The sequence below is a fragment of the Phalacrocorax carbo genome, chromosome 1 (assembly GCF_963921805.1).
Source record: "Phalacrocorax carbo chromosome 1, bPhaCar2.1, whole genome shotgun sequence".
NCBI lineage: Eukaryota > Metazoa > Chordata > Aves > Suliformes > Phalacrocoracidae > Phalacrocorax > Phalacrocorax carbo.
Window position 1 is genome coordinate 217,560,446 of NC_087513.1, and position 16,745 is coordinate 217,577,190.

Here is a 16,745-nt window from a genome sequence, read left to right on the forward strand (position 1 = left end):
GCAGGGACCTGGGGTCGCCCCCCATAGGCAGCCCCCCGGAGGCTGGGGTGAGGACAGGGGTGCCCCATGCCCCCCGCCAGCCCCCTTGGGGCCCTGTGGGGGGGTGGTGATGGCGGCAAAGGTCCCCAGGGAGCACCGGGATGGCAGTGAGGAGCATCCCGGGGGGTGGCGCAGCGAGGGGGGGGGGGCTGGGGTAAGGGGGGCTGGGGGGGGGGCCAGGGGCCCTGCACCCCCCCAGGATGGGCGGGCTGGGGGCGAGCCGCACGGTCGCGGTGCAAGGGAGCACCACGATGTGCCACTGGGGTCCTGGGCCGGGGTCTGCAGGGGGTTTCAGGGATGGGGGGGGTGGTCTGTGTGCTGGGGACAGCTGGGGACCGGGGTGGGAATCGGATCTTCCAAAGGGGGCAGCAGAAGCATCCCACCCACGGGCCTGCTCCTCAGGGAAGGGACAGGGGACCAGAACCCCGCTTTGCTGGGACCAGTAGCGCCAGTTTGGAGGGTCCTGAACCACGCTGGGATGAGTATGGGCAGCCCCCAGGGTCCTGCACCGTGCTGGGACCAGTACGGCCACCGTGGAGGATCCTGGACCATGATGGGACTTGGTTCCTTATCCCAGTTCCTCATCCCCCCCCTTCCCGTGGTGCCCCCAGAAATGCCCCCAACGCACGACGAGAGGTTTATAACAAGCATTGCATTGAACATTAAAAAAATAGCTCATGATTTAAAAACCACAATCCACCAAACTACGGAGCACAACACGACGCATTTTTAGTAGGATTAAGTTCACACCAAACGCCCCGTTAGCTAACGAAGGGCGGGGGGGGAGGGGGCTGCCGGCGGGGGTCCGGCCCATCCTTCATCTCAGCCGGAGCGGCAGCAGCGGGGCCTGGGCGGGGAGGCTGGGGGTCCCGGGGGTCCGAGGAGCTGGGCTGGGGGGTTTCACCAGGCAGGGAAAGTGGGTGGATGCACAGCTGGGGGACCCCCACCCTGCACACGCCCGTTCTGGGGACCCCGACCCTGCGCACCCACCCCGGAAGGGCACTTGGTGAGGCTGGGGGCTGAGCACCCATGGGGGGACGTGGGTGCCAGCCCCGCTGCCACCGAGGGCGACGCAGCCCCCCGGAGGGGACGGATCCAGCAAGTACCTAATGGGTGACCTGGGAGCTGGGGGGGACATCCCGGAGGCACTGGTGGTGGCTAGGGGCGGGGAGGGGGGTTGGGCGAAGGCACTGATCCAGCTCTGCTGCGGCAGGACCCCCATGGTGGGGAGGGGACCCCCAGGGTGGGGAGGGGCACCCCGAGCTCTGCCCGGTGTCGTCCGTGGGGGCCAGCAGAGCCTCCACAATCCCATCCTGCCCCACATCCCAGCTCAGCACCAGCCGGGCATCACGAAGGCACTTGGGTTGAAACACGACTTTGCTCACAGCTTCCTCCTCCTCCTCTTCCTCCTCCCAGGCTGTGAGGGGCCACGGTGGGCGCCAGAGGTTCCCTGGGTTCACCCCAAAAACCTTCCCCCGACCACAGGGCCCCCCCCCCACAAGACGAATGCTCATTCCTTCTCTCAATAAATAAGAAATAACTTAAACGAGGGGAGGCCCCAGCGGCGGGACCCCCCCCTGAAATTGTCTGACCAGGACCCGCCGCCTCCCCTTCCCTCCCTCCCAAGAACCCCCACCCCGCCCCCGTTACCCAGCACCCAGGGCAGGGGGTGGCCACGGGGGTCCCGGTGCTCCCGCCGGCTGCTCATGCTGGCTGCGCTGGTGCTGGCGGGATGCGGGACCCTCGGCCGCGGGATGCGGGACCCTCGGCCGCAGCTATTTACGGAGCTGGAGGCTCTCCAGGAGGATGCGCTTGTGGCTGGGGTCCAGCACGCCGGCCTCCTCCAGGTCCTCCTCCGTGATGTCGCTGGGGAGGGAGTGGAGGCGTGGGGCTCACCGCCCCCAGGGGGTACCCCAGCCCAGGTGGGGACCCCCTCAGTGGGTGCAGGAGCCTCTGCTCAGGTTCCTGGGTGCCCATCCAGCCTCCTCCCTGCTCCCAGTGTGGTGCTCACAGCCCTGGGGGTCAGCAGGGACCCCCCCGTTGCATCAGGGAGCCCTTGGGGGGCAGCAGGGACCCCCCAACGCAGCAGAGACCCCCAGATGCAGCACCCACTAGGGGTGTCCCCACCCAGGCACCACCAGGACTCCCTGGGGAGGATGGGGACCCTCCAGGGCTGGCAAGGCAAGGGGTAGGGGTGTGGGCTGGGGTCCCCCAGTACCGCCCCGGGGTGGGGGGGGCTGCTCACCTGAGGAACTCCAGGTCGTCCCAGCCGTTGCGCACCAGCCCCTCCTCGTACCGCTCCAGCCCCAGCGCTCGCAGCCACTCGCCCACGCCGGGCACGGCGCCCACGCCACGGCCCGCCTGGCACAGCGCCTGCGCGGCAGCACCCGCGCCGTCAGCCCTGCCACCCAGCGGGACCCCCCAGGGTGGGACCCCCCCCAGGATGGGACCCTCCCTGAGACCGTGGAGGGTCTCTTCCTAGTGCTGGTGGCCGTGCCCAGACCCCCACCCCATCGCGGCTGCTCCCTGGGACAGAGGGTGCAGGCAGGGAGGCGGGGGGTGCAGGCAGGGAAGGGGGGGTGCAGGCAGGCAGGCGGGGGTGCAGGCAGGGAAGGGGGGGTGCAGGCAGGCAGGCAGGGGGTGCAGGCAGGCAGGCAGGGGGTGCAGGCAGGCAGGCGGGGGGTGCAGGCAGGGAAGCGGGGGGTGCAGGCAGGCAGGCGGGGGGTGCAGGCAGGGAAGGGGGGGTGCAGGCAGGCAGGCAGGGGTGCAGGCAGGGAAGCGGGGGGTGCAGGCAGCCCCTGGCCCCACAGGTCTTGCCCAACACCCACCTCCTCAGCCAAATCCTCCTGGATGCTCTCCCGGATGGAGTGCGGGGGGAAGGCAAGGGGGCGGCCGTAGTCGGGGTGCAGGCAGCGGGGGGGCAGCTCCAACCGCCCCCCCTTGGCAAGCAGTGGCGGTGGGGGGGCCGCCCTCCCCTTCCCGCCGGCGTAGTCCACCTCGCTCAGCGTCTTGGCCATCTGCAGCACCGAGCAGGAGCGGTCGTCCAGCAGCCCCCCCGCCGCTGGCAGCCCCCCGGGTGCAGGCAGCCCCCCGGGTGCGGGGGTCCCGCCGGGCCCATCCAGCCCAAAGCCAGCCCCGGCAGACGGCGGGGTCCGGGGGTGCAGCTTGGGCGGGGGGGACTCGCCGAAGGCGGCACCGCCGGCGGCCGGCCGCGGTTTGGGCTCCTCGCGCCCGGTGGGCGCCGGCAGCTCCTTGGCGCCGGCATAGAAGGGGTTGGGGGGCAGCTCCAGCTCCCGCGGCAGCGGCGGCGGGGGGAAATCCGGCGGCGGCAGGTTGAGGGTGCCGGCGTCCTCGTCCGAGGAGCTCTCCTCACCGCGGCATGCCGGCGGCTGCCCGGCCGAAGGGTGCCGGCGTCGCTCGGGCACCGCCAGCTGCACCTTGGCTTTGGGGGCGGGGGGTTTGCCGGGGTCCCCGGGCGCCAGCAGCTGGTGCGGGACCCCCTCCAGCACGTAGTACGCTGGGTTGTTGAAGCTGTTCTTCAACGGCCCCACCGCTGGCTCCGGCGTCGCCTCCACCTTGGACCTGCGGGCACAGGGGTGAGCGTGGCACCCCCAGACATGGGGGGGGAAGAGCTGGTGGGTGTCCCCCCCAAAGCCCTGCCCGTCCCCCCCTCACCGGCTCGGGGCAGTGTCATCCCTGCTGGTGCCGCGGTGCGGGGCGGGGGGCCGGGGGGCTGGCGCGGCGCTGCCCTTCTCGGGCTCCTCCGGGAGCTTTGCCGGGGCGGCAGCAGGCAGCTCGGCACCGGTGGGCTTCCGTCCCACCGACCTGAGCGACAAGAGGTGTTGGGTGCCCCATGGGGCGCGCCTGCCCCGGGGCAGGGTCCAGCCCCCCGGGACGGGGCTCAGACCCCCGGGACGGGGCCAATGCTGCTCTCGGAGGCACCGAGCCCCCCATCCCTGGCCCGCGCGGCAGAGCCAGCACCGGGCCTGTCCCCAACCACGTCACACACGCCACCCCCCGAGGGATGCTCTGAGCAACGCCTGTGCCCCCGACCCACCGGGGGATGCTTGAGCCCTCCCACACCCCCAGGACCCCCAGTTGGGGGCCACCGGTGCTCCCCCGCCCCACTGAGCCCTGTCCCCCGTACTTGGCATAGTCCTGGTTGGCTCTGGCACCCAGCGGCACCTTCCCTTTGCCGGCTGCCGTCTCGTCCTTATCGATGCTGATCCACTCTGCCAGAGGACAGGGGCTCAGCACGGGGGGTCCCGTCCCCGCCGTACCCCTGGGGCGGGGGGGGGAATCCTCACCGTAGAGCCTCTCACGGGTCCCCAAGCGCTCGGCGGGCACCCGGACCTTCATGGAGCCACGGATGTTGCCCGTCTCCTCGCCCCGGTGTGACAGGTAGGTGAGGAACTGCTGCGCCGTGCTGCCGATCATGGACTTCAGGGCGATGACACACTCCCCTGGGGATGGCAGTGTGGGGGGGGGTCGGGGGTCCGCAACCCTGAGGGACCCCCCCGGGAAAGCGGCGCGGTGCTGGGGAGCCGGCGCGGGCACTCACCGTAGGACTCGTAGCCGTCGAGGGATTTGACGGTGAGCAGGAGGTGCTGGTCCTGCAGGTACTCGATCTCGGAGAGGATGGGCTTCAGCTGCAGGCGAGGGGATGGGATGGTGGCACTGGAGGGGGTCTCCCTGCCAGCAGCCCCTCCCCGGCACCAGCCCTGCTCACCCCCAGCCCCTCCTCACCGTGGGCAGCTGCCGGGACGACCACTGCACCTTGAGGAAGTTGATGTTGTCGCTGCTCTGGCTGTCGTTCTCAAAGCTCTTCTTGAACTCTGCGGTGGGGGGGGACATGGCATGGCCCCTGTCAGCCCCCTGGGAGCGCACCGAGCCCCCCCGGGACCCGCCCGCTGCCGTACCAGCCCTCACCTTCCAGGCAGGTGGAATAAAACTCAATGAAGAACTTGGTGCGGCTGGCTGTCTTCACGATGGCCTCGATGCTCTCGAACTCGATGTACGCCTGCTCGGAGGACTTGGAGAGCCCTCCAGGGAGAGGTGAGGCATCAGGACCACCCCCCTCGGGACTCTCCCTTCTCAAGGGAGGGGTGGGACCCCCAGGGAGGGGAGCGGGGTGTCCCCTTTGGCACAGGCACCTTTTTTGGAGACAAACTGGGACGTCACCCCCACCTCGAAGGAGCCGAAGACGGGCGAGTGGTCGCTGGTGACGATGTCATCCGTGCACCCTGTGGCCGGACGGGATTGGAGGGGGGTCAGGGTGGGGAGGGGGCTGTCCCCAGGGTGGGGGGGACAGTGTCCTGGGGGGACACATGATGTCCAGGGGGCACACAGACGCAGCTCACCATAGGCATTGCAGTTGATGTGAGTCTCAGGGTAGGACTTCCAGAGGATGCGGTCGCACCAGGATGGCACGTTGGTGCGGACCTGGCAGGGGTGGGGAGTGGGGGGGTGGGCTTCAGCCTGGGGTGTCCCCACCACCACCACCACCTGACCCCCCCCACTCCACCCCAGTACCTACCCCCGTGGGCTTCTGCTTGTGCCAGACGTAGGTGTCCCGGGAGCCCCGCTCGTAGCGGTAGGTGGGGGGGAAGGTGATCTCCTCCTCGCCTGCGCCAACAGCGGGGGGGGGTCAGGACAGTCCTGGCAGCGGGGGCTGCCCTCCCCGGACCCCCCTGGACTCCCCCCAGCCCTCACCAAAGCGCAGGAAGACCTTGTGCTTCTCCTTCTCCAGGTTGAGCTGATCCACCTTGAGCAGCGGCTCCAGCTCCTTGCGGCTGATGTAGTTGAGGATCTCCTGTGGGACAGAAGGGCTGGCACGGAGGGGGCACACCAACAGCCCCCCACCACCCCCCACCGCCCTCCCCCCTCACCTGGATGTCCATGTCCAGGCGATAATTGAGGTCCCCGAACCAGAAGAGGTGGGTGAAGCGGAGGGAGATGTCGAAGGAGCTGAGCTGCTTGTCCCCCAGCGAGAGCAGGCGCAGGATGTCCAGGTAGTTCTGGTTCCTCCTGCCCGGGGGGGGGACACACATGGGGACGGGGGTGTCACAGCCCCGGGGCAGGACGAGGCCCGTCCCGGTGTGTGGGTGCTCACCGTGCCGTCTTCTCGTTGCCGGAGGTGAGGTGGCAGTTGACGAAGCCGAAGGAGGTGCCGTTGAACATGAAGGAGACGCCCACGGCTCCCTTGTTCCCTGCAGGGACACGGGGTCGGGGCAGGATCAGGCCCCAGTGGGCAGCTGCCCCGGGACCCACAGGATGCCCCCCCCATGGGGACGGGGACCCAGGTGCCCCCAAGCCCCGGTGACAGGGCACAGACCCCACCCAGACTGCGCTGTGCCCAGGCTCCTGGCACGCGCCCAGACCCCTCCTCGTGCAATGCACACATGCACAGACCCCTCCTCGTGTGATACACGCACACACAGACCCCTCCTAGTGCAACGTACATGTGCCCAATCCCTCTTCGTGTAATTGTGCAATGCGCACACACCCAGACCTCTCGTGCAAAGCACGCGTGCACAGACCCCTCTTCGTGCAAGGCACGCGTGCACAGACCCCTCCTCGTGCAAAGCACGCATGCACAGTCCCCTCCTCGTGCAAAGCACGCGTGCACAGACCCCTCCTCGTGCAAAGCACGCATGCACAGTCCCCTCCTCGTGCAAAGCACGCGTGCACAGACCCCTCCTCGTGCAAAGCACGCGTGCACAGACCCCTCCTCGTGCAAAGCACGCGTGCACAGACCCCTCCTCGTGCAAGGCACGCGCACACAGACCCCTCCTCGTGCAAAGCACGCGTGCACAGACCCCTCCTCGTGCAAAGCACGCATGCACAGACCCCTCCTCGTGCAAGGCACACGCGCCCAGACCCCTCCCCATACAATGCATGCAGCACCAGGACCCCCCTCCCTGCAACGCACGCAGGCCCAGGCTCCTCCTCGTGCGAGGCATGTGCTCCAGGACCCCTCCCCATGCAATGCACACGTGCCTGGACCCCTCCTTGTGCAACACACAGCACCAGGACCCCTCCCTGTGCAACACACATGCACCCAGACCCCGCCTCGTGCAGCGTGCACCCCCCCCGACCCCGCACAGCCCCCTCCCCGCGCCCGGCGGCTCCGGCCCCTACCCAGCGTGTTGGCGATCCCCGTCTTGACGCTGGAGGTGCTGACGTGGCTGATGCGGTTCTCGTGCTCCGGCTTCACCAGCACCACCACCTTGATGTTCCACAGGGACTGCATGGCCACCTGCGGACCCGCGGCCACCGTGAGACCCCCGCCTCCGCTGGGACGCACCGGGGAGCGGATCCCCGGCCCGCGGGCGCAGGGTGCCCCTCGGGTGCAGAAGCCCCCTTACTTCACCCCAGCGACTCCCACCAAGGGCTGATCCCTGGGGAAAACCCACCGCCACCAGCACCCACGGCTGCCCCAGCACCACAAATGCACCCCAAAACGCCCAGCGTCGGCGGAGCCGGAGCACCCACAGCCTCGCCGGGAGCTGGAGGATGCCGAGTATCGCCCAGCTCCGTCACCCCACCAGTACCCGTGTCCCGTGGCCCCCAGGACCCCCAGGTTCCTACCGGGCGGTACTCGACCTCCGTGAAGTCCTTCAGCACGGCGCGGAGGAAATCCACCCACTCCTTGTCCCCCAGGGAATTCTCCTGGGTGCCGAAGACGTAGATGTCGTGGGGGATGGCGACCGTCACCTCGTCCAGCGTCTTCCCCAAACCCTTGGAGGTGAACCACGACGTGATGTTCTTGGGCGGGGGCACGCTGCCTGCGATGGGGGAGCAGCACGGTCAGGAGGGGACCCCAGCGGCTCAGCCCCCACCCCCCGCAGCGGGACCCCCCCGGCCCCGCTCACCCATGTTCCAAGTGCCGATGAAGATGGAGATCATGTCGGGCTCGTCCTGGTGGGAATGCTTGTTCTTCATCAGCTGCAGGAGCTGGCAGAAAGCCTCTCGCTTCTGCGGGGTGGGCAGTGGTGAGGGGGGGCAGAGGGGCTCCCCGTGGCCCCCCTGAAACCCCCCAACTCCACTTGGCCAAACTCAGCACCTCCCCGGCACGGGGGATTGGGCAGGGACCACCCTGGAGACACCCCCCAGCCACCGGGCACCCAGCACCCGTCCCTGAGCCCCCGTGGGGGACCAGGGCTTAAATCCTGTCCACCCCCGTGCCCGTGATGGGTACCCCCAGCCCCCCAATCCCGGCAGAGCGCGACCCACCCGGGCGCTGACAAAAACAAAGTCTTTCCGTTGCGTTTTATCCTTTTCCTTCTCGAAAACGATGCCCAGTTTGTTCTGCACCCGCTGCGACTTGATCAGCTGCCGGACTGGGGGAGAGCGAGGAGAGGTCGGGGGTGGGGCTGCGACGCTGGGCTCCGGTCGGGCACCGTGACCCCCGCCCCCCAGCTCTGGGTCTGGGGGACACCCAGGGTGGAGGGGCACCCAAAGATGGGGACAACCAGCTGCTCCCACCCCACCACCAAGTCCCAGAGGGACGCTCCCCCTCCGCTCCAGCACAAAGTCAGCCCCAGTTGCCAGCCCGGAGTGCAGGGACCCCCCCCCCACGCCCCCCTGTGCCCCCGCACTCACTCTTGTCGTGGGTGAAGGTGTTCCAATCCTCCTGGGAGTCCTTCTGCTTCTTCAGCACCACCAGCTTCCCCCCCTCCACGTCCACGCTCAGCGTGTACTTCTGCGACTTGCCGATCTTGGTCAGGTCGCCCAGGGTGACGTCCAGCTTCACCTGCGGTGGAGGGACAGACGGACGGACATCCCAGGCACTCAGCCCCCCCCCGCTGCCCCCGGTTTGCACCCTCGGTGTTACACCAATGCCAACCCCCCCGCGGGGACCCTTCTGCCACAGAGGCGGGGACCGGGACTCACCTCGAAGGTCTGCACCGGGATGCTCTTGGCCTTGCGGGAGAGGGGCTGGGCGGGGGCGGCGGGGGCGGCCGAGCTCATCTCCTGCAGGGCTTTCAGCGCCTGGCCCAGCCGGCGCCGGCATCAGCCGAGCAGCGGGCCCCACGGCCCACAGCCCCACCAACCCCACCAGCCCCCCAGCTCCACCAGCCACCCCGAGCTCCATCAGTCCCCCAAGCCCCACGAAACCCACCAGCCCCCCCAGCCCATCAGCCCCCTCCATCCCCCCAGCTCCAACACCCCCCCACTCCACCTAGCCCCTCAGCTCCATCAGACCCCCAGCACACCCAGCCCCCCACTCCCCCTACCCCCCCAGTTCAATCAGCCCCCCAGCACCCCAACTCCCCCTAGCCCCCCCCAGCTCCATCAGACCCGCAGCTCCCCCAGCCCCACCGCCCACGGGGTTCTCCCTGTGCCACCCAGGTGGCTCATTTTGGCCCCGGCACCATCCAGATCGTGCCCTGGCCGCACCCAGGCGCAGGACCCAGTGCAGACCCCTGTAACGGGACCCCCACCCCGGCACCCCCGGCCTCACCTTCTTCTCGATGCTGGAGAGGAAATCCTTCAGCACGGAGAGCTTCAGCACCAGGCTCTCCAGCTCCTGCTCCCCGCTCTGCCCCGCCGTCTGAAACCCCCGGCATGTCATGGCCGGCACTGGGACGGGACCCCCAGAGCCACCCCAGCCCCCTGGAGGGGCAGGGACCACCCCCCAGCACCACGGGACAGGGTAGGATGGGTGGGTTTCTGCACTGGCTTTCCCAGCACCCGCGTGTCCCCGTGGATGGTGCCATGGCGGGTCTGTGGGCACGGTCCCCGGGGTGGGGGGGTGGCACCGCCGTGTCCCCGCATCCCCCTCACCTGCTGCAGGATCTTGGAGACCATGGGGGAGCTCTGCTGGTCAAAGACCTTGGAGAGGATCTCCAGCCCCGCCAGCACCTTGTCCACCTCGCTGGGGAGGGAGAGAGGAGAGGGCTCAGCAGGCAGCACGACCGGCCGTCTGTCTGTCCGTCCATCCCTTCCAGTGCCCAGCGCCCACCTGTGTAGCCTTTTGCAGGAGGTGACGAGGGTCTTGTTGAGGTGGGGGAGGCTGCTGGCACCCCCCTTCACTGCCTCCAGGTCCAGCGTGTAGCTGCCCTTCAGGTACTCGTGGGAGATGCTGCTGAGGCCATTGGTGCTGCAGGGAGGAAGCACGGAGGATGAGGAGCCGGCAGGGACAGGCAGAGGACGGGCAGGGGTGCAGACCCTCACCTCTCCGCCATCCCCTCTGGCACAGCCGGCCCCAGGCCGGTGGGGCTGAGCCCTGCCGAGGTGCTGGAGAAGCTGGTGGAGCCGGAGCGTGGCGGTAACGGGGGCTTTTCATCCTCTCCATCTGCAATGGGGCGAGGAGAAGTGGGGCGGTCACAGCCCCTGTGGGGACCCGGGGGTCCCAGGACCCCATCCGTCGCCCGGGTCGCCCTGCCGTACCCGAGTAGTCCCTGTCCTCCACGTTTTCCTTCTCCTTCTCCCTCTCGACGGGGAAGAGGAGGGTGCAGACCAGCCCCTGGTTGGGCTGCAGGTACAGGGCGATCAGCTCGCTCAGCGTCTTGAAGCGTCTCACCTGCACCCCCTGCGACGTCTGCGGGGACACGGGGACCGTCAGCACCCGCTGCGGGGTCACCCGCAGCCCCCCACGCAGGGACACCCCCACACACACAGGGTGGGGGACTGACCCCACAGCCCCAAGGCTGAGCCCCGCAGGGAGCGGGGCCCGGCGCACGTGGCACCCCGCCGCCGTGCCGCAGCTGCCTGCCGGGAGGGCTGGCAGGGTGCAGGCAGCGGCCATCCCTCGGCCTCCTCCCTCCCGGGGGCGGCTTTTCCTGCCGGCCCGCACGGCACAAAGGGGGTTCTGTTGCTCTAAAAATACCCGGCGGCCCAGCCGGCCGGCCAAGATGGGCGCTGCCAAGTCGCCCGGCCGTGCCGGAGAGCCGGGCATGCTCGTGGCACAGCGCCGAGCCCTGCTCCCTGCACCCAGCCCAAGGAGGGTTGCGGGGCATGGAGCCCCCTCGGCCCTGGCAAACATGGGGTGCAAGTGGCTGTAAATGGGGTGCTGGGCTCACCCAGCACCTCCCCACCCAGCTCGCACCCCCCAGCAGGAGCCAGGCGCAGGCTGGGGATCCAAGCGCCCCGACCTCCAGCAGCGGGACCCCCCTACTGGACCCGTATTGGGGGCCCCCTGCTCCCGAAGAGCTGGGGGGTGGCCCATGTCACGGGGGCGGGGGGCACTGCCCACCTGCACAGCCAAAAAGTCCTCCTCGTCCGGCAGGATGCGGTAGGTGTGGACGTGCTTCTGGAACCTGTGGGCAGCGGGGGGGGGTGTCAGGCAGAGGATGCCGGGGGGCAGCATCCCCCCCACCTGCCTGCACGCCCCCCCGAGGGACACCAGACACCCATCCTGCGGGACCCCCGCCTCACCGGCCAGACACGAGCAGCCGCAGCCAGAAGGAGCTCCGGCAGCACCATTGCTCGTGGCATGCAATGAGCTGTCAGGCCTCAGCCTGGCTCCCACAGAAAAATGCCTGCAGGGTGGACGGTGGGGGTCCCAGATGGGTGCTGGGGGGGTCCCAGAGCGATCCCCCGCTTGCTCTGAGGGAGACCCCACAATCGACAGCCCCACGTCCCCAGACAGTGCTGCAGCCTGCCCCATGGCATGCCATGGATCCCGGCCCCGCTGCCCAGCCGTGTGCCGGAGCAGGTGTCCCCTGCCCGCAGCGCAGGCAGGAGCAGGCAGGAGCAGGCAGGCGCTGGCAGCCGGGAGGCCAGGAAACAATTTATTTTTCAATGGAAGCTCACAGGAACCAGGGACGCGATCCCGGGGCAGGGGGTGACGGGCGGCGCTGAGAGACGGGGTGCCGATGCCAGCGGGTGCGGGGACCGGGACTGGGACCCTACACGCGTGCCCTCTCCGCGGCAGGGGGGTACCATGAGCCGGGGACCCCCAGCACAGCCAGGCCTCCCCGCACCCGGCTCCGGCGGCAGGGACGGTGGCTGCCGGGCTGGCCCCCGGCCACCACACTCTCGGAGATCACCATGAACACGGATGCGGCTGTCACCGCGCCAGGGCCACCTGTCAGCGGGACCAAGCTCGGCTGCGGTGTCCCCTGCCCTGGTGGCACCCCGCCGCGGGGCTGGGGGACCGGGGCCAGGCAGCAGCCCCCCGCCACCATGCTGTGCCACCAGAGAGGGTGCCGTCCCCTGCGATGCCGGGTCCCCTGGTGCCACCCCGCTCCCCACGGTGCCGGGTCCCTGTCCCGTCCCCCCCACCGGCTCCCCCAGCGAGTGGGGGCACAGCGTGAGCATCCTCCCACGGGCTCCAGAAAGGGGATCCCCCATTTCTGCACCCCCCCACACCTGTGGACAGGACCAAACCCTGCCACGGCAGGTGTGGCACCCCAGGGGTGCAGCACCTGCTCCCCCAGCACCAGGGTTGCTCCAGGGTGCCCCAATGCCCAGCTGGGGATCATAAGGGACCCCCAACTTGGGGAGGGATGAATGGGAACCCTCTCTGGGGGGGCTACATGGAAAACCCTCACAGAGGGGGGGTAAGGGGGTCTATATGGGAAAGCCCCTCTGAGGGACGTGGAGGGTCCCCAACTCAAAGGAATCAGGGGGTTGTCAACATGGAAGACCCCAAACTGGTGTCAGGGGCTCCATCTGGGGCCCCCCAGCTGGTGGGATTGTGGGGGGGTACACAGAGCCCCCCAGCTTGACGGGGGTGTCACAAGGGGTCTCTGTGGGAAGCCCAGTTGGAGTCTCCGCAGCAGAAACCCCAATGGGGGGGTAATGGGGGGGGGGAACCCCAAATCGGGGGGGCAAGGGGGACCCCATACAAGGAACCCCAAATCAGGGTGGCAAGGCGTTACTCTATGGGTATCCCTGGGACCCCCAGCACAGGGGCTGGTACAGGGGACCCCAGGTGGGGGGGGGGCTGCAGGGGACCCCCATGTGCGCCGTCCTCGGGGGGCTGCCCCCCCAGCTGCCCAGCCCCGCGCCGCCTGCGGTTGCTATTTTGGTGAGTAATCCCAGGGGGCCAGAGAGCGCCGGGGCCGCCGGCACAAAGAGCCATTATGTGGGAGCGCGGCCGCCGGCGAGCGCCGGGGCTCCCCGCCGGCTCTGCCGCGCCAGCCGGCATCCCGCCGCAGCCCAGCCGGCGCAGCGGGGACCACCCGCGCACCCACCGCCGCCTGCATCCCGGCGAGGGGGGCACCGCGGTCCCCATGAACCAGCAGAGAGCTGGGGCGGGGGCTCCGGTCCCCCACCCTCCCGTGGGACGCCTCACGGGGACCGTCCCCACTGCCATCGCCCACCAGTTGCCAACCGGCAATGCCCACGCTCTCCGGGGCTGCCACTGCCGCGTGCCAGCACCGCCTGCTCCGGTGAAGCGCCGGCGTGCCGTGGCCGGCCCAGCGGAGGCCGCGGCACGTCGGCGGGAGGGTTAAAGGAAGACGGCGCTGCCGGGATCCCGGCGCAGTTCCCTTTCCTCCTCCTGCCCCCGCAGCTATTTTTAGGCCCCGGCGGCAGCCGCTGCCGACGATGGGCCCAGCAGCCCTGGCCGCCCCCGTGCCGGCAGCGGGGCTGCTCGGTGGGACGGCAACACGCTCCTGCCCACCGCTGCCCACCGCCCGGCCAGGGACTCCCACCAGCCCTCGCCGCGGCAGGGTCTGGCGCAGCCGCCTGCTATGGCATCCCCGTGCCGGGCTTTGCCCCCGCGGCAGGGTCTCGGCCTTCGGCACAGCCACGCGGCAGCCGCAGCCGGGCGGGCGGCAGGGCGCTGGCGGTGGAGGCTGGAGCCGGCGAGCCCCAGGGAAAAGCCATAACCGGGCCGGGCAGCCTGCCAGAGCCAGCGGCACAGGGTGACACCGGCCTCCTCCGAGCTGGCCCGCGAGTGGGGATGCCACGTCCCACCGCCGGCACCGGGCCAGGCAGGGGCAGATGCCGGGGATGGTCCCCCCTTACCCCAGCACCGGTATTTGCAGGGGCGAGGCGTGCTCACCCTCCGCCGTGCTGCCGGTGCCGTGTCCCCTGTGCCGCTCACCACCCTGGCTTCGAGGTGGGGAGCCAGCACCCACGGCCACGCTGTGCCCACGTGGCTGGGAAACCAAATTTGCACGAGCCACCGGCCGCAGGGAAGGAGGCCGGTGCCACCGCGGAGGCTGCACGCCCTGCACCGGCACGACACACGGCACAGCCCTAAGCCAGGGCAGGCCAGCTCGCGGCAGACTCCTGGTTCTCCGTCATTTGCCGTAAGGAGCCAGCGGCTGCCGGCGCCCACGGCCTCTTGGGGAGCGGAAGAGCCTCATTTCGAGGTGCCCCGGCCGCCGTGCCGCACCGCCTGCCCCACAACCACATCAAGGTCCCGGCGCTGGTGCAGGCAGCCGGCCGCGAGCAGAGCCGGCGGCACGCCCCGGGAGCACCCCGGCACGGCTCTGAGCCGCACCGCCAACACGCCGAGGTGCCGGCGAGGCCCGGGGGATGGCGGGGCGGCCGAGCTCCGCTGCACGGTGACAGCCGCGCTGCTGCCCCAGTGCCACCGCGCGCTCGGCCCCGGGCAGGGGGTGGCAGCGCCCCACGACCCCCCGGCCTGTCAGCACTCACCCCTGGCCCAGGACCAGCCGGCGTTGCCACAGGAGCCACAGAGCCCCTCAGCGTGACCCACGGGCACAGAGCTGTCCCCCCGCCCAGTAGCCCCAATAGGCTGGGGACCCCCCAGACATGAGAGCAGGGGCTGATGCTCCCCCAGCCTCACGGGGGAGCTTAGGGACCCCCAGAATGCAGGGCAGGGGTCCCCATGCTTGCAGACCCCCAAGGTACGCCTGACCCCCCAGAGCTGGCCCTGCTCCCCACAGTGCCTGTGCCCTCCCAGAGCCCCAGGACCCCCAGTTTCCCCAGTCCCCCCCAGTCTGTCAGTGCCTGGTCCTCCAGGACCCCCAGCCCAGAGCAGGTGCTGAACCCCCAGTGCCCTGGCGCCCAGCAGTGCCAGTGCCCCCCTGCACCCCCCGGGTCTCCCCGTGCCTGCACCCCCCCAGACCCCCACCCCCAGCTTTGGTCACCCACCACCCATCCTGCCGCCACCAGCACTGCCTCTTTCTCCCCCCCCAGTTCCCAGTAGACCCCCTAGTCCTGGTGACCCCCATGTCCAGTATGCCTCCCCGGAGTGGGTCCACCCCCCGTGCCTGCTGCCCTCTGGGTGCTGGTGCCCCCCACCTGTGTCCCCTGGTGCTCCCCCAGATCCCCTCCAGTGCCCCCCACTGTGCCCCCAAGAACCTCACTGGTGCTCCCCCACCAAGCTCCCCCAGGATCCCTGCCGGTACCCGTGCTGATCCTCCCCCGTGCTCTCCTCGGACCCCCCCAATGCCCCACCGCTGTCCCCTGGATCCCCCCTTGGCTGCCAGTGTTACCAGAGATCCCCCAGTGCTCCCCCGGTACCTTGCTGGTAGTCCCCCAAATCCCCCGGTGATCCCCCAAACCCTCCCAGTACTCCCCCAGATCCCCCTGGTGCTCCCCATGGTACCTCACCAGTGCTCCCCCAGTCCTTCCTCGGTGCTCCCATAGACCTCCTGGTGCCCCCCCCCGGTGCCCCCCCAGTACTCCTCCAGTGCTCCCCCGGACCCCCCACCGCTTCTCCCCCCCCCCCGGTACTTCTCTGGACCCTCCGCCGGTGCTCCTCCGAACCGCCCCCAGTGCCCCCCCAGTACTCCTCCAGTGCTCCCCCGGACCCCTCCCCCCGGTGCCCCCCCAGTACTCCTCCAGTGCTCCCCCGGACCCCCTCCGGTGCCCCCCCAGTTCTCCCCCGGACCCTCTCCGGTGCCCCCTCAGTTCTCCTCCAGTGCTCCCCAGGACCCCCTCCGATGCCCCCCCAGACCCCCCGGTACTTCCCCGGACCCCCTCCAGACCTCCCCCGGTGCCCCCCCAGTGCTCCTCCAGTGCTCCCCCGGACCCTCTCCGGTGCCCCCTCAGTTCTCCTCCAGAGCTCCCCCGGACCCCCTCCGGTGCCTCCCCAGTTCTCCTCCAGTGCTCCCCCGGACCCCCTCCAGTGCTCCCCAGGTACCCCCTCCGATGTCCCCCCAGACCCCCAGCCGGTCCTCCCCCCGATAACCCCCCGGTACTTCCCCGGACCCCCTCCAGACCTCCCCCGGTGCCCCCCCAGTGCTCCCCCGGACCCCCTCCGGTGCCCCCCCAGTTCTCCCCCGGACCCCCTCCGGTGCCCCCTCAGTTCTCCTCCAGTGCTCCCCCGGACCCCTCCCCCCGGTGCCCCCCCAGATCTCCTCCAGTGCTCCCCAGGTACCCCCTCCGATGCCCCCCCAGACCCCCCGCCGGTGCTCCCCCCGATAACCCCCCGGTACTTCCCCGGACCCCCTCCAGACCTCCCCCGGTGCCCCCCCAGTGCTCCTCCAGTGCTCCCCCGGACCCCCCCTCAGCGCCCCTCCGCGGCGCTCCCGCAGACCCCCCGCCCGCTTTCCCCCCGCTACTTGCCCGGACCCCCCTCGGACTCCCCCCCGCTGCCCCCCACGCCCCCCACTCACAGCAGGCAGAGCGCGTAGGCCCCCGCCACGCTCTCGCTGTCCCGCACCAGGAAGCTGCCGTCCCGCCCGGCCCGGGCCAGCTGCTCCTCGGCGGCGGCCCGGCTCAGGTCCCGGTGGTACCAGGGCGGCTGCGGCGGCGGCGGAGGCGGCGGCCCCCCCGCGCCCCCCGCGCCCCCCGCGCCCGCCATGCTCCGCCGCCGGGGCCGCGCCGCGGGG

At 70.4% G+C, this 16,745-nt stretch overlaps 1 protein-coding gene across 1 annotated transcript; it reads right to left on the reverse strand.

Annotated features, from left to right (window-relative positions):
• Positions 1 to 694: 694 nt before the first annotated feature.
• On the reverse strand, positions 695 to 16,745 carry INPPL1 (inositol polyphosphate phosphatase like 1). The gene is made up of 28 exons (XM_064441612.1): positions 16,530 to 16,745; positions 11,240 to 11,303; positions 10,435 to 10,585; positions 10,219 to 10,339; positions 10,007 to 10,144; positions 9,829 to 9,919; positions 9,506 to 9,595; positions 8,935 to 9,033; positions 8,644 to 8,794; positions 8,275 to 8,381; positions 7,914 to 8,016; positions 7,630 to 7,826; positions 7,180 to 7,297; positions 6,152 to 6,248; positions 5,928 to 6,066; positions 5,752 to 5,851; positions 5,576 to 5,664; positions 5,400 to 5,481; positions 5,193 to 5,282; positions 4,969 to 5,082; positions 4,786 to 4,874; positions 4,601 to 4,688; positions 4,347 to 4,502; positions 4,187 to 4,271; positions 3,715 to 3,864; positions 2,868 to 3,621; positions 2,285 to 2,412; positions 695 to 1,905 (listed from the first exon to the last, which is right to left on the reverse strand). The coding sequence occupies exons 1-28, from the start codon at positions 16,715 to 16,717 to the stop codon at positions 1,815 to 1,817; spliced, it is 3,870 nt and encodes a 1,289-aa protein (XP_064297682.1). The 5' UTR covers positions 16,718 to 16,745; the 3' UTR covers positions 695 to 1,814.

Coding starts and splice junctions, on each gene's coding strand:
- INPPL1 (XM_064441612.1), bottom strand. CDS start 16,717: ATGGCGGGCGCGGGGGGCGCGGGGGGCGCGGGGGGGCCGCCGCCTCCG. Junction 7,827..7,913: donor CATCGGCACTTGGAACATGG/GTGAGCGGGGCC, acceptor CCCCCATCGCAG/GCAGCGTGCCCCCGCCCAAG. Junction 4,689..4,785: donor CGTCCCGGCAGCTGCCCACG/GTGAGGAGGGGC, acceptor CCTCGCCTGCAG/CTGAAGCCCATCCTCTCCGA.